The sequence below is a fragment of the Halichoerus grypus genome, chromosome 8 (assembly GCF_964656455.1).
Source record: "Halichoerus grypus chromosome 8, mHalGry1.hap1.1, whole genome shotgun sequence".
Taxonomy (NCBI): Eukaryota; Metazoa; Chordata; class Mammalia; order Carnivora; family Phocidae; genus Halichoerus; species Halichoerus grypus.
The window spans coordinates 28,119,305-28,136,069 of NC_135719.1; the positions used below are offsets into that span (position 1 = coordinate 28,119,305).

At 48.0% G+C, this 16,765-nt stretch overlaps 1 protein-coding gene across 4 annotated transcripts in view; it reads left to right on the forward strand.

Moving 5' to 3' along the window:
• The window catches only part of FAN1 (FANCD2 and FANCI associated nuclease 1), a 31,112-nt gene extending 15,250 nt beyond the window's left edge, over positions 1 to 15,862 (forward strand). The window contains exons 6-14 of one of the 4 annotated variants that reach the window (XM_036076847.2): positions 1,545 to 1,676; positions 3,456 to 3,564; positions 4,724 to 4,843; positions 7,478 to 7,642; positions 8,155 to 8,305; positions 11,189 to 11,292; positions 11,858 to 12,052; positions 12,711 to 12,839; positions 15,608 to 15,862. In XM_036076847.2, the coding sequence (XP_035932740.2) occupies positions 1,545 to 1,676; positions 3,456 to 3,564; positions 4,724 to 4,843; positions 7,478 to 7,642; positions 8,155 to 8,305; positions 11,189 to 11,292; positions 11,858 to 12,052; positions 12,711 to 12,839; positions 15,608 to 15,745 (1,243 nt within the window). In that variant the 3' untranslated portion in view covers positions 15,746 to 15,862. The other 3 variants (XM_036076848.2, XM_078078983.1, XM_078078984.1) reach the window with 3 other exon arrangements.
• Positions 15,863 to 16,765: the final 903 nt, after the last annotated feature.

Genomic DNA, 16,765 nt, shown 5'->3' on the forward strand with positions numbered 1-16,765 from the left:
GTCGGCATGGACGCCGTGACGAGCGCGGGCCTGACGTCCAGTGCGAATTCACGTCCGGGGAGGGCACGGAGGCCTGCAGGACAGGAGGCGCGATGGCTGGAGAAGGGGGTGCTGGTGGCTCTCGGTGGAGTTGGAGAAGTGTGGCCGTAAGTGAGCCGGAAGGATCGGAGGCGGAGGTCAGTGAATGAAATGCCCAAAGGGAGGATTTTGAGGGTGATGCAGTGCCTCGGAGACAGCGGGTCCGAGCGGCCGCGGGCATGTGGGTAGCAGAAGGGAGGTGGAGAAAGGGTTATGGGCCAGGAGGTCTCGAAGCGGAGCGTGCTCTTCATCCTCAGACGTTGACGTCTCGGGCCCTTGTGGCTGGAGACACGAGGCAGAGCAAGACAGAAGACAGGAGGCGGGTGCTGCCCGCAAGGAGGGAGCACCGGCTTCCAAGGAATGGGGGCTTTCAGGAAGGGGAGAGTGAGATTTGGAAGCAGCTGGGAGGAAGGGGCGTCTCCACCGTCCCCGGGTAGGAGGGCTGTGAGAAGAGCCATCCCCCACGTGAGAGCGCTGGGGGTGCGGCAGGGAGGGGGAAGCCGTGTTCTCAGCCGGGGTTTAGAGGAGGCAGGAGACTGGGGGGGCTGCTGAAGTGGCAGTTCCCAGCAGCACCGGGGAGGTGCGGAGGAGACGAGAGCTGGTAACCCTTTCCAGTGGTGCTGGAGGTGGACCGGGAGATGAGGCACGATGGGGTTGGTCTCAGTGGGCCCCTCGAAGGTGGGGCTTGGTCGGGGCCACAGGGCTGGGAGCGTGGGGGCCGCTCCTGACCATGGAGGAGCTCCTGCGGGCCTGGGCCAGCCTCCGGACAATTCTGCCTGTTGCATTTTCTTATCAACCTTAGAATTATCCAGTAGCATTTTATAAGATAATTAGATCTAAGAGTTAGTGAGCAAATTTTTACATTTAGAGGCAATTTCTTTTATTCTTTTTTGAGCACACTTGCCCATAATGATATTTCGTGCTTTTCTTTTAGGTGTGAGCCCAAAATACAATGACCAGGCACTCAAAGTGTCACTTGGGCAAATGTCTTTGTTTTTGGTACCTAAAGATGCAATGAGAAGTTGTCTTTGTTCAGCTAAGTGGTTTCATAACCTTTCAGCATTGCTGTCTCCCAAAGAGTGTCTCTTTGGGCAGCATTTGCCGGGCTCTCTCTGACCAAATGATTGTTACCAGATCTACGCCCTAATGTGATGTCGCCGTCAGTTCCGTGTTTCTGGGGTTGCTGCCAGATTGTTGAATGAACGAATGAGTACCAAGAATCAGAACTGATGAGCTGGTCAATACTACATTTATATAATGGAACATGTTATGTAATAATACGGTGCGAAGGTTTTTATCTTTCTAGCTGGCTGGCCTGTATTCAGTGTTTCAGGCTACTTCAGGGCAGTAGTACTGTGTTTTTACTTTCACCCTTCAGAAGTAGATCTCGAGGATAGGATGTGGTATTTGTTACGTGAATGTTCATTCACATTTGAAACTTAGATGCTGTGGGGTTTTTCCCCCAGATACGCAGCCGCCGCACACATGCTGAGTGACATTTCTACCGCGATGGCCAATGGGAACTGGAAAGAAGCTCACGAGCTCTCTCAGTGCGCAAAAAGTGATTGGAACAAACTGAAAAGCCACCCTTCCTTGAGGTGAGATCTTTTCCAGGTACCTGTCAAAATTTACTTACCTACCAAGTTGTTTCGACCACTTGAGGTAAATCTCTTCATGAAGAACTTAGTCCTTTTGTGCTGTGGTCAAATCAGCTCTGCAGTTGAATTCCCCACTTGCTTTGCATAGTCAGTGTTGTATGACATAGAAGGAAATGTCTGCAAGTCTGAAGTGAATTTTCTATAACTCAGATCGCTGTGCAACAGGCATGGGAGCAGACAAATGGCTTTTCGCTTGCCTTTTTTTTTTTTAAAATTGAGATATAATTGACATATAACATTATATTAGTTTCAGGTATACAATATGATGATTTGATATTTCTGTCTTGCAAAATGATCATCACAGTAAGTCTAGTTAACATCCATCACCATAGTTACAAATTCTTTTTCTACTCTCAGCAAATTTCAGTTATACAATACAGTATTATTAACTATGGTCCTCATGCTGTACATTACATCCCCATGGCTTACTTATTTTATAACTGAAAGTCCGTACATTTTAATTCCCTTCACCCTTTTTGTGCAGCCCCCCCCACCCCCTTAACTCACCGTCTTTTGGTACGTTGTCTTCTCTGAGTACTGATCAGCTGAATTTAAATGTGGGGGAAACCCAGCAGCAGGACAGAGGTGGTGAGAGCCATGCTAGATGTGTTCTTCCAATGGAAATTCAAGTAGGTGTTAATCTGAAAAAGAAAACTAAATTAACATTTTCTTTAAAAGTTCAAGTACACAGCACATGGTTATTTTTTTGCTTGATCAATGTTAAATATATTCTGTATTAAGAAATTTTATTCCTTTGTTTTCACATAGGGATGAGAAAAATTTGTGTTATTAAATAGTTCTTTCAAAAAAACCTTTCGGATTTAAAGTTCATACAGAAATGATAACGACTTAAAAATCATTTCCGGGAAAAGGACCTTTAAAGTTAGGGAAAAAAAAAAATAACTGCATATTTTGCCCATATTTCCTTTAGAAGTATTCAGTAATTCACACAGAAAATTGAGCCATTCACTTAAAAGCCCTTCTAGAAACGAGATAACCAATGTAGAGTCGCTACTCCTGTGATATCCGTGTACACTGGAAGATTTTCTTATGACAGGTTAGGTAAATTTATGAACATTTCTCACATCAAACAGCAAGACAAATGGTTAAAACAAGTTAATAGGTGATTTTCTTCATCAAAGAAAGAAAAGAAGTCATAGCCAGGAGGTTAGATGACTGTAGACCCGAGGTTGGTAGACGACTTTCGTAGAAGGTCAGCTGGTCCGTCCGTCGGCTTCTGTGGCAGCTGCTGACCTCAGCTGCCCCTGGGCAGAAGCAGCCCCAGGAGGAATGTGAACGAGCCAGAGGGGCAGTATGCCAACACTATTTATGGACTGAAATTTGAGTTTCATATAATTTTCACATGCCACAGACTGTTATTCTCCTTTTCATTTATTTTAACCATTGCAAAATGCGAAAACCATGCTTAGTCTGCAGGACATACAAAATCAGCTGGCGGGCCCAGGATTTGGCCTTGGTTTGCTGACCTCCAGCTTAGAAGATTTCCGGTTGTTCTTACTTTACCCCAGCGAGTGCGCTAGGAAATGGTGGCTGGCTAGAAGAATGCAGGTTTGTGGTGTAGAAAATTGTGTACAACTGACGGTATTTGGAATATATCTTTTTAAAAGCTACGAATTCGATCTGCTTTGTCACTTTTTATAGTTGTCTTGCCACGAATAAATCAGATTGCTAAGCTGCTGGTGTCCGTCTTCATTTTAGATACCATGAGAATTTACCACTCTTTCTGCGCTGTTTTACTGTTGGGTGGATTTATACACGGATTTTGTCTCGGACTGTTGAAATATTGCAGCGACTTCACATGTATGAGGTTAGAGCACAAGCCCCGACCCCTGGCTTACTGATAGGTCATCGGTAAGCTGTGCAGGAGAGCCTGCCCATCAGCATTTTCCACGTATTTGGTCAGCATACAGTAATGTCACGAAAGCAGGCTTGATGTGGGCAGCTGCTGTCTCCAGGGTTAGTGGGGAGACGGCCGAAGAGGACCAGCCATCTCATCTGCTCGTGAGTTGCTGTGCATGCACCAGCAGGGCCTGGGGGTCCTGGACGGAGCCAAGCAGGGAGCCCCAGACTAAGTCTCTGCAGCCTGAGCCTGAGTCTCTGTCAGGACTCCACATGTGACTTGGGAGGTCTCCAGAAATCTCTGAGGTGGAAACCTCACATCTGCTTGTGTTTGCCCGACAACTGGCATGGTCTGCCTGGAAATAATTTAAAATCACAAATCAGAGATTTGGTCCCATCCCTCCCTATACAAAACATTGTGTGGTTGCTAGAGTTAACTTTTATTATGTTAACATTTCTATATGGAAAAATGCCATTTTACAAAGAGGATACACAGAACTTGGCTTCTTGACGTGGGCCCACGAAACCCAAGAGGATCCATGGGATTGCTTTGGGGAGTCTGTGAACCCCACAGTTGCAAGTATACGGGGGTTTGTGCTGCCCTTTCTGAGGGGAATCACTAGATGTTGAAAGAGATCCATGAACCACAAAAACTGAACAGTTTGTGTATAAATCTAGACCAGAAAGTCTTCCTGTTAAGGTGGGGTGTTTGGACGAAGACACTGCTCATTACTGTCTGCCCACCCCATTCCTCACACCATCGGCCCTGTGACCTGCTGTGTTCCCAGAAGCACGTGGGCTTGCAGCCCCGGACCAGTGCTTGGCTGCCTAGAACTTGATTGTGTGCAGCCCTGCATCCGTTGACTGGCTGTGCAGAGAGGATCATGCAGTGTTCACAGAGCTCCGTACGCTCACTCACCAGTTGGCAGGAGAAAAGTAGGGATGCCTTAGGGGCTCGGGCCTGCTCCAGAGGGATGGACCCCAAAGGGGTCCTTGGCCTCCTTATAGAATGGCAGATGGGCTTTTTAAATGTACTTTGCCAACCTTATTGGTTACTAAATGCAGTTCCTTTTTTTGGAGTGTATGAGTGTAATGTACTTTCTTTGTTGTTGTTGTTGTTGGAACAGGAAGCAGTCAAGGAGCTTGAAAGCCTCTTGTCCCAGAGAGTGTATTGTCCTGACAGCAGAGGCCGGTGGTGGGATAGACTGGCACTCAACTTACACCAGCACTTGAAACGCCTTGAACCGGTATTCAGTAACTAGATAGACCTGAGCCTTTAACTTCTGCATAAGTGAAAATACATAGCCAACTATTAATACCTTAGAAACCTAAGTATAATGAGAATTTTTTTTTTTTTTTAACATTCTTTTGTCTGTGTTCTTCCAACCCCCCAAATGCTAACAGAAGCATTACAACGAGGGCAGGAGACTTTTCACTGATTTGGGAGATGGGTTGGTAGTGGGCTCTGTGTTGGGGTTTAGGAATTACAGGAGCAGGAGAGTTAGAGGTCCCCGTCCTCAGCAGGTGCTTTCAAGGAAGGTGCTTTTTGTTTTGGAAATGGTGATTTTACTCATTTGTTGCATGGGGCCTCCAGGTAGAAAGTCTGATGAAAGATGTTTCCTTCCACTGGGAAGTGTGTTGTCTGGCCAATGCTGAGCAGGCCACCTTCTCCTCTGGGCACTGGTGTTCTCCGTGGCAGGGATCTTGGGAGTCTAGGATCCTGGTTGCCACCAGGGCTGAGCAGGGCGGGGCCTCCGAAGGCCGCTTGTGCTGAGCCCAGAGGTGACAGTGGCTCTTTGTGTGGCTGCCTGGGGTTCCTCCCTGCCAGCCTTATGTTTGCCTTGAACTCAGGGGACTGGGGCTCTGGAAGCTTTTGTTTTTTTCCAGCGGCAACATGAAGTGAATCAGGGTGATTTGGAGGTGGAAAAGTTGACCATGGGTGTGGAAATATGACAGACTATTTTTATTACCTTAAATTGAAAAAGTGCCTTGTTACCTAAAGTGCTTCAAGCTGGTGAAAGCTGTCTGTTTTCTTGGAGGTGGGTGTGGTGCTTCCTTGCCTCTCGGTGTGTACTCAGGCTGAAATAGCGAGAGACAGCGTCTGGTAGCCCACAGCCGGACGCAGAGAAAGCCTGTGTTCATGCTGCCTCTACCTTTCATTGAAATAGAAGTTCGAAAGGGTTTGGATTTCCCCCTTGTTCACAGTTCCACTAATAGGAGCATTGACTCAGGCGCACAGCGGTAGACGAGCCGTTGAGATATTTTTGAGATTGACAGAAAATCCTCATTCCTTTTAGCCTTTTCTCAAAGATCTTCCTGGCCATACGCATAGACTTCATCATTTTGTTACTGTCCCATTCATTTCTTTTTCTTTTTTTAAAGATTTTATTTATTTATTTGAGAGAAAGAGAGAGAGAGAGAGAAACAGCATGAGAGCGGGGAGGGTCAGAGGGAGAAGCAGGCTCCCTGCTGAGCAGGGAGTCCGATGCGGGACTCGATCCCAGGACTCTGGGATCATGACCTGAGCCGAAGGCAGTTGCTTAACCAACTGAGCCACCCAGGTGCCTGCGTTCATTTCTTTACATCAGTCTCCGGTGAAGGAATCTGTCAGCAGGGTGCTCAGCAGCCGGGGCCGGGTCTCCTTCGCCCTTCCTGGTTCCTTTGACCATTCCGCTCTTGATGGCTGGATCTTTCACTGATTTTCAGGGTGTTGTTTGTTTCTTTGTTTGTTTTTACTTTTTATTCTCTTATTGTAGTAACTAATATATAACAATTCGGTGGCATTAGTTATAATCACAGTGTTTGTGCCAACATCACCACTGTCTATTTCTAGACTTTGTCATCACTCCAAACAGAAACTCTGTAGCCAGCTAGTCATTGCTCCTTGGTCCCTCCCCCTACAGCCTGAATTTGCCTGTTCTAGATATTTCCTGTATTTGGTCTTTCCTGTCCCTGGCTTATCTCACTCAGCAGCTTGTTCTCCAGGTTCATCCACGTTGTAGGAAGTATCAGAATTTCCTTCCTCTTCAAGGCGAATAACATTCCATTGTATGGACAGACCACGTTTTATCTATCCAGTCATCTCAACATGGACACTTGGCTCGCTTCCACTTTTGGCTATTATGAATAATGCTGCTTATGAACGTGGTGTACAAATATCTGTTCAAAACGCTGCTTTCAGTTCGTTTGGGTATGTCCCCAGATTTGGCGTTGCTGGGTCATGCGGTAATTCTGTGTTGAGCTTTTTGAGGAACCGCACATTGACTTTCACAGTGTTGAATCATTCTTTCATTCCTGCCAGCAGTGCATGTGGGTTCCAGTTTCTCCCACATCCTTGTCAGCACTTACTATTTTCCTTGTTTCTGATTATAGTCATCCTATTAGGCGTGAAGTGGCATGCTCTGGTATTTTCAGTACTTTTGGGTTTTTTTGTCCAACTCTGAATAGCCTTAGGAAATGCATTTATCTTCTCCAAACCCAAGATTCTTCTCCCTGTAAGTGAGGACTCTGGGCCAGCTCTGTGGTTCCTGAGTGCACCTGAGCATTAAAAGTAGCAGGATGACGGGGCAGCCTGGCTGGCTCCGTCGGTAGAGCACGCGACTCTTGATCTCACATGGGGAGTTCAAGGCCCATGTTGGGTATGGAGCCTACTTAAAAATAGAGAGAGAGAGAGAGAGAGAGAGAAAGAAAGGGAGAGAGAAAGGGAGAAATGTAGCAGCATGAGATCTAAGGAGTATCCTTTATCTCTGGAAGTATTGCTTTGCCCATTTGCTAGTTAGCGACATTGGATAATTAACAGAGGGGTTTCCTGTCACATTCAGTGAGCAGCTGCTGCCCTCAGGTCTTTCAGGATGCTGATGTGGGGCTGTGTTCTTCGCTAGGCTATCAAGTGCATCACAGAAGGGCTGGCAGATCCGGAAGTCCGAACAGGACACCGTCTCTCACTGTACCAGAGAGCTCTGCGCCTGAGAGAGTCTCCGAGCTGTCAGAAGTACAGGCACCTCTTCCATCAGCTACCAGAAATAACTGTGCATGATGTTAAACATGTAAGTCAATATCCTTTGGGCACTTTGGACTTCAGCGCATATGCTGGTTTTCTTCCTGAATGGAAACAGCCTAAGAACAGTTTTTTGTGTGCATTTTCTTGTAGACTTAGAAAACTCTAGTGCGCGTGTAGGACAGGACTCCGTTTTCACACCAGCGCCTCCTACGTCAGAAGCTGGGCTGGCCGGGGGGTTGGGCTGCTCGTGCGCTGGGTTGAGTGACTCCCTGTAAAACTCCTGGGTCAGGAGCTCACAGCCTTCGCCAGTGTCTCCTGCTTGGTCAGGGCACCTGGAGAGCAGCTTTGGGGTCCGTGTCCCCCCCCCGCCCCCACACACACCCGGGCCGGGGCAGTGGCCGGTCCACACCCTCGCAGGCACGGAGCACGGGTCACGTGGCCTCGCGCTCTGCTGAGAATAGGTGGCTTGGGGGGGGACGTCGGAAGGTGACGTGGTAGTCAGGTTTGCAGGGACTGCAGCTCGAGGGAGGCTGATGGATGTTGTCCTGCTGCTGTCAGGTGACCATCACGGGCCGGCTGTGCCCGCAGCGTGGGACGGGCAAGGCCGTGTTTGTGCTGGAGGCTGGGGGGCCCGCCGCCCCCGCCGCCGTCCTGTGCTCTGTGGAGGAGGTGGCGCTGGCCCACTACCGACGCAGCGGCTTCGACCAGGGTAATGCACGGCGTTTCTCCGGGGCCGCCGGCCCCCGGGCCCCCGGGGATGGTTCGGCAGCAGCGGGTGGCTGCCGTCTCTCCGTCCGGCCCGGTGGGCGATGCTGCTGACCTGGGAGGGTGTGGGAAGGGGTTTTACTCACGGTAGTTGCTAAAGGCCATTGGTAGTCAGGTTCCATTGAAGCAGCATCTACCACCCAAGGCCTGGGAGGAGCAGCGCTTTCTGGTGGGATGTTAGAAGCAAGTGGAACTGGCTTTGCTCTCAGAGAGCTTATGTTGGGCCTGGGAGTTCGGGAGGGCAGAGGACTCCCAGGAGGGCTGCCTGGTAGCAAAGCCCGTTAGAGGAGGTAGGAGCCGTGGAGCTGGGCCACTCTGTTCTGGAAAGAGCGAGTGGGCCTCATAGTCAGCTAACAACTTTAAGGGGATTGAAGGACCAAGTCCTGGGATGGCATAGCACCAGAGGAACCAGAGAAATTGCTAGAAAGAGCAGTGCTTTGTTTTTGTTTTTGTTTTCTTTTGTGTGCGTTTTTTATTGCAGAGAATGAATGCTTTATCTGAGGCCCAGGAAAAGAGGAGACGTTGGGAATTTGCCTTCTGATGAGCTTGTCAGTCTGTCCTTAGCGAAATGTAGTACCGACTAGAAAAAGTAAAATCAAACGCTGTGAGAGAGGAATTACAGAGGAAGGGGGAGGGCAAGGCAGTTCTGGAGAGGCCCACTCTAGCCATTCTTCCTTTTTAAAAACTATGTATTAGGGAAGCTATCGAACATGCCTTTGTACAAAAGTGGAGAGGTGCAGTGAGCCCCGTGTACTGGCCCGCTGTGGCGTTCCTTCCACCCTCCCCACCCTCAGACCTCAGAAGCCGACCCCGGACAGTGGCCCGCGTGCTCACTCCGGAGGGGCCCACCACGCCCATCCTCCATCCAGGCAGGACTCCCCTCTGCCCAGGCCGAAGGGTCACGAGGATTAAAAACATTCTGATACCTTCAAATCCGTGAAAATCAGGACATTATTTCTCTTGAGTATTATGTCAGCGTTCAGAAGATTAATGAGGACCATGAAACGACGATGAGTATGAGAACGGCTAAGATTAATCTGTGTGGTATCTTTATTACTCACAGGGAAGGGAGATGCTATAAGGGAAGAAGTACAAACCCCAGTGAAGACAGAGATAGCACAGACCTGAAAGGTTAGAAATAAAAGAATAGAATGAGCAGCTATCCCCAGAGAAGTAAACTGGGAGACAGTAAACTGGGCAGTCGAGGGTGGAGGGCGCGGATATGAGGGCGTGTGGCGGGCACGCTGTGAGGCGAACACAGTGGAATGCTTTCGGTTTAACCATGAGCCTGAAAAATGGACAGACGATTCCATTTCCAGAGTATAAAATATTTTTATATAAAATATTTTCTTCATTTATTAAAATGGATGCAGTGAAAATGAGTGGAACCCTTGCTGTCAGTCTCTTTGAGAGGAGATTTGGGACTAAGGGCAATCTCAAGCTCCCTTTAGAGAAGTTTATTTCAGAGTCACTCAGAAGGAGCTCACGAAAAATGATTTCACTTCCGATACAAACGCATGGTGTAGACCGCTTAGGAGCGCGGGAATTCTGACTGCCAGTGTTCCTGCCTGGACAGTGGACAGTGTGCCCTCCTGGGCAGGAAGCAGGCTGGAAATTGAGACCCAGCAGTACCCCCTGGCTGGGCAGGAGCCCGGGAGCCCAGTGTAAAGCTTGCTGGTGAAAAGGGCTCAGCTCCAGCCCAGAGGCCTGAGTGAGTTCCGGTTGTTCCCACTCTGTCCTTTTGCATCTCTGAGACAGACTGCAAGGACAAGGGGCTAGAACTGAGAGCGGGACGAAAGGCACAGCCTCAGGGAGGCAGGACGGAGGGGGCCTGGCCGTGCCGCTTCTGACAGGCTCTGGTCTGTGTACTTTCGTACGGGACACACGTGCAGGCTCAGCCTGGTCTCTGCTCTCCGGGGCCTGTGCGGCACCATGCCCTTGCACAGACTGGAACAGGGCCAACCGGCCAGAAGAGCCCTTCTGCCTGCCTATTGGGACAGGGTCGTGGGGGTCAGCACCTCCTTTGGCCAAGGCCATAATGCGGGGAGAGAAGCGCCCACATGGCCCCCATCCCCGGTCAGGTGTGTGGAAGTGCAGAGCACTTGCCTGGGAGACAGGTCTGCGTGCTAAGCCGAGATCAAGCCCCTGGTCTCAACTCTGCTAGGACACCTGCGTGGTCGATGGAGCTCGTGGCCCAGTCAGTACAGTTGTATGGGGTGTCAGGCCGGGGTCTGAGCTAGGTGGTCTCGGAGGTGGAAGGTTTCTAGAAGAGCCCAAATCTCAGAAACACTGGGCACGCTTGTCCAGGACAAAGCAGTGGAACGCAAGGTCCAGTGAGGTGGGTGGAGACAGCACCTGCCAGGTCAGAGGGCGCGGGCTCCAAGGTACTAGTGTTTCTCCGATAGATCTGTTCTGGGAAGCCTTTCTGCGGGTGTGGCCAAGGGACCCTACACCAGAGGACCCGCGGGGGTCTCGGCCCACCCACACCCACCAAACTGAATCCCTGGAGCCTGAGGAGGGAATCTGCTTTTACTTACTTATCTTTAAACGCGTTCCTTACATTTCTCACTAAAGTTAGAGAACTGCTACTTTATGGCTCTGAAATGTGTATTTAAGTTTTCCCATAATTACTAAGATTTTTGCTTTTAAACGAGTCTTCTGTATATAAGCAATGTAATGTAAACAAATGAGCTAGGAATGGCAAGAAAACAGCTTTTGCATTTGAAACTAAAATCTATTTCCTTCAAATTGAGTAAGCAGTGGGTTATGGTGGGGGTTTTTAAAAAACAGAAACACTTGATTTTCCTGTGCTTTGGCTTTGTCTTAGGGATTCATGGGGAAGGGTCCACCTTCAGCACGCTGTATGGCCTCCTCCTGTGGGATATCATCTTCATGGATGGGATACCAGACGTCTTCAGAAACGCCTACCAGGTGCTCAGGTTACGCCGTGCCCGGCGGGTGCTTTTTAGGCGAGCAGATGCTTCTGCACTTTGTGACTCATTCCCACCCGTGTGCGTGTGGGTCTGCGGCCATCAGAAGCCTGCCAATGACGGCCTTGGGGGTGGTGCTGAGTCTGTTAGAATAGTCTTTCATTTTACATCCGGATTCATAGATTTTAAAATGTAAATCTGTTAAATTTTCATCTTGAACCTACTTTACCTTCATTCCACTCGAAACTTGTAGCGTAGGTTTCTTCAGCTTTGACCTTGACCGGCCTCCTGTGGGGCCCGGCGCCCCTGTGTGTTGGTGCCCGCGCTCGCTGAGGGCACGACCGCTGTAACCTGGGAGCTCTTCCCACCAGTTACGACGCTGACAAACCAGGGCAATGAGTTGCTTTTATGTTAGATTACTGAGATAATTTTTACTTACCTTCTGAGAAGAAGAATGTGTCGATTTAATCAGGTTGGCCAGTTCCCAAATTTTATGGGTATGGAATGTTCTTCTGAAGAACCGGTTCTGTCCAGGCACCGAACGAGGCTTGTTTCCCGTGACGTAGGCCTTCCCGCTGGACTTGTGCACGGATGGCTTCTGCAGCAGCCGGCGGCCGGCCGTGGAGGCCCGGCTGCGGCGGATTCACAGCGCGCCCGCGGAGAGCCTGCGGGCCTGGGTGGCAGCCGCGTGGCAGGCCCAGCAGGGCAGAGTGGCTTCCCTGGTCAGCTGGGATCGCTTTGCTTCTCTTCAGCAAGCTCAGGTGAAACCCCGCGCGGGAGGTGGTCAGAGAGCAACCCCTCCCAGTGCTGGGTCTGCTTTGGCAAGATCTGTACACGTGTGTGTACGTGTGTGTGCGCGTGCACGTATATATGTGTCTCCACACCTACGTGTGTGCACGTGTGTGTATATGCACACGTATTTCTGTATGTGATGGTGCGATGCATACATTTATGTAGATGATAGGCCCCTAGTCCGGATGCCACTGTTACCGGTGGGACCAGGTCAGGGCACAAAATAAGCCCAGGGATGCCTTCTTCCCCTTAGTTGACAGCTTCCCTTTGCCTGGCCTGTGACCCTCAGCAGGAAGGATGCTGTTCCTGTCCCTGCAACTACTGGCCTTCATCACTGTCCTTTTCCTGAGGATTCACCCCAAATTCCCTCTTCCTCAGCTGTTCCCCAGGGCTTTGCCGACCCGACAGGAGTCTGACTGAGCGAAGGAAACCTGATTTCCCAGAGCTTGCCGGTGGGCGTTTTGGCCGCTGGCTCAGTGGCCCTGTGGCCCAAGCAGCAGAATGACCCCTGGTGTCCTTGGAACCCATTTCTGTGGAATTACAGTTTTCTGCGTCTCGTGGTCCGTGCAAGTATTGCAGGATCTCTGTCGTAAGACATGGCTAACCAGCCCTGTGTTTGGCGTTCAGGATCTCGTTTCCTGCTTGGGCGGCCCCGTCCTCAGCGGCGTGTGCCGGCGCCTGGCTACGGACTTCCGACACTGCCGAGGGGGCCTCCCCGACCTGGTGGTGTGGGACTCCCGGAGTCGTCGCTGTAAGGTGAGTTGCGCCAGAATGGAAAGTTTCATTAGCAACTTAATCAAAGGCTCTGATCCAGGCATTTCTTGCGTGATTGTTGGCAAGATTGAATACCTCGAAAGCTGTGGGACCGAGGGCCACGGTTCCCCAGTGGCTATTGGCGGGGGCTCCTCCGCAGCCCCTGGCGTGGGGGCCTCTCCTCTCCAGCGTGCAGTGCGCCACTTGGTGGCTCATTCATTAGAGCAGGCTGGGGAGAAGAGCCAGAGTGTGAGCAAGACGGGAGTCGGGCTCTTATGACCTGATCGCGGAAGGGACGTTCCATCACTTTGGCCGTATTATTCTGTTAGGAGCAAGTCACAGATTCCAGTGCGCGCCCCCCCACCCCCCCAGCAAGGGATGGGATTCTGCAGGTGTGAACACCAGGAGGCTGAGATGACGGGGAGCCATTCTCTGAGCTCCCCAGGAGTTAGCTCTCATCATGTGTTCTCGGCTCAGGGCCACCTTGCCTCACCCTGGTCTTCCCCGGCTGCCCATCCCAGGTTGGTTTTCATTACTGAGTGCTGAGATTAAACAAAAAATTCTGGGTACAAGCCCTGTATCAAATATATTTCATCCCAGGCTGTGGCTTGTCTTTTCATTGAAGAGCAGGAATTTTTATTTTGGCCAAGTCCCAACTTCTCTGTTCTTTAGTGGATCATACTTCTGGGGTCATGGGACATCTCGGACTGGAACTGTGGACTTGTGTATTTCTCCTTGCAGTTCTGTCCAGTTTGCTTCGTATATTTTGAAGCTCTGTGATTAGATGTATAAACTTGAAGGCCCGTCACATCCTCCTGATGAGTTGATCTCTTCATCATTGTGAAATGAGCCTCCTTTATTTCTGGTAGTGTTCTCCACTCTGAAATCAACTGATACTAATAAATAGCCACTCCAGCTTTCTTTTGATTAGTGCTAACAGGACATATCTTTTTCTCTTACTTTTAACTTATTTCATCTTTAATGGGTTTCTTGTAGGCAGCATTATAGCTGGGTCTGACTTTTTAATTCAGTTTGACAACCTCTTGCCATTTAATTAGGTTTTTGGACCATTTACATTTGATGTGCTTATTAATGACTGGCTTTAAAGCTACCATCTTGATACTTGTTTTCTGTTTGTCTCAGCTCTCTTGTTCTCCTTTTCTCACCTTTTTCTACCTTTTTTTTTTTTTTAACGATTGTATTCTAGTCCTTTGTTGACTTGTTAGCTATAATTCTTGTAAGTGGTTGCTCCAGTGTAGATCTTAAGCTTCCTGTCTTTCAAGTGATGTTATGCTATTATATGTATAGTATAAAAAACATGTTTTAATATCTACTCTCTTGGCCTTTGTACTGTTCATACATCATTTTTCTATATGTTCTAAATTCTACATTTTTTTGCTTTCTACAGTTGATTTAAGAATCTTTATAATTACTCACATAGATAGAAATTATTTTTCCTCCCCTAGATACAAATTCTTTTTTTTTTTTTTCCCAAAGATTGATTGGTTTGAGAGAGAGAGAACACAGGCAGTGGGAGAGGTAGAGGAAGAGGGAGAGGGAGGGAGAGAATCCTCAGTCCTCTGCTGAGCCCGGAGCCCGATGCAGGGCTTGATCCCAGGACCCTGAGATCATGACCTGAGCCGAAATCAAGAGTCGGATGCTCAACTGACTGAGCCATCCAGGTCTCCCCCTAGATAGAAATTCTTACTGCTTGTTATTCCTTTGTAAAGATCCAGATTTCCACGTACTGTAGTCCTCCTGCTTAAAGAATTTAACACTTCTTGAAATGGAGGCCTGCTAGTAATGAATAATTTAGGTTTTCTATGTCTAAGTCCTCATTTCATCTTTGCTTTTGAAAGATATTTTCTCTGAGGAAAAAATTCTATATTGATAGTTTTTTCCTTTCAGTAATTTGAAATACTGGTCCATTGTCCTCTAGCTTGCATTGTTTTTTAATGATAAATGTGTAGTCTTTCCCTTTAGGCTTCAAAAAATTCTAGCTGCTTTTAGAATATTCCCTTTATCACCAATTATGCAACTTCATTATGTTTCTTTGTGTAGTGTTATGTTTCTGTGCCTAGGGTTCATTGATCTTTGGGTTTGTAGTTTCTATCAAATTTGGAAAATCTGGATAGTTTTTATTGCCATTTTGAAGTTCAGTAATCTGCAGTGAATAAAACTGACACAGTTCCTGCCTTCATGGAGCTGATACATAATGAACAGTTTTGTCTTCTGATAAATGCCGTGGAGGAAGAGCATAGCAGGACCCTGCTTAGAGATGTGCTGGACCTTTAGGAGGTGAATTTAAGCTGAGCATTGAAGGGTAAGAAGTCAGACATGTGAAGAACAGGAAGAAGTGTCCTGGGCAGAGGGAACAGCAAGCGTATGGAAGGGCCCTTCGGTTGGGAAGAGGTTGGTCTTTCTCAGGAACTTTGGAGTGGTTGGCAGGGTCCAGATGATAGTTTTGTAAGTCATGGCAAAAGTTTGGATTTAACTGCAAATATAACAGAAAGTAATCAAAGCGTTTTAAGCAGGGGAGCAACAATCTAGTGCATGCTTTGAAACTATTTTTCAACTGTATATTCAGAAACAATTTACTAATTCTCTGAAGAACTGCCTACTTTCTACAGAATAATTCTCAAGTGAACTTCATACATGTATCTTTGTTTTATATATGTAAGTAGAGCAGTGTCAGTGAAAACTACTATAGCATCCTTGGCTATTCTGTTTCAGTAAGATACTAAATAACTTCTTTAAAATTTACATTCCAGCTGGTGGAAGTTAAAGGCCCCAATGATCGTCTTTCACATAAACAAATGCTCTGGTTGGATGAACTGCAGAAGTTGGGGGCCGACGTAGAAGTCTGCCACGTGGTTGCTGTTGGAGCTAAGAGCAAAAGCCTCACCTAAGAGCTGTCGAGTTGGGGGTGTCTGGTGACACATGGATTGATTTTCAAAAGCATGAAGCATCATCACATTTTATTTAACTTTGTTAGGTCAGTAATAAACCTGAGAGTTTAAGACTCATCATTGTACAGTGTCTGTGTGTCATAAAACTTGGTCTTGGCTTGAATGTACTCATTGATTCCACATAGCAGGTAATGAACTTTCTAGAAGGTTATAACCTTGGTGGCCATTTTAGGAAATGGATGCATCTATGTTACTAAGCTACACTTGCAAAACAGCTGGAAAAAATCCAAACAAATGGGATGTTTCACAGCTTTTGGTCTTTTATAAAAGTAGCATACCCAATGTCTCTAGTTAAGTATAGTGGAGAGACCTGTATTGAAGGTTTTCTATACTGCCCGGATATACTCAGCTGTTAAACATTCTTGTTTTATGATTATCTAAGAAGGGCACAAACAGATGAAATTCTTTCTCTGGGAATGAAAAGCAAATTCTCATTAAATTCCTTACCTTTTAACTTGCTCTTACTAATTGGGCCTAGATCATCAAAGGAATGACCAGTCTTTATCAAAGGCAACTGTCCCTCCCTCATGACCAGAGGGGCGATTTTCTGTAGAGACGGTGTACCTGCAACAGGGCTGTTCCTAAGAGCCCTAGGCTGAGGGAGGTGTACGGGAGGAAGGCAACTAACCAGAACTACAGGACCAGGAGTCCGGGATGGGGACCCCGGTCCCCACAGACTAGTTCGGAGACCTTCTTAGGGAAATGTTACTCCCCAGCTTGGTGATTTATTGAACGGAAGGACAGGTTAGGGCATGGTCCATTAATACCCACATGGCCTTAACTACAGCCAGTTCTGAATCGATGTTAAAAATGTTACCGATCACTGTCTTGCTTTAGAGCAGGCAAAAAAACCTGAGTGGATGACACCCACACAAGTAGAGTGGGAAGAAACGCCTTCGCTTCTTGAATCACTACGTTCTTGTAGATGATTTCATATTGAGAACAACTACAACCACCAAG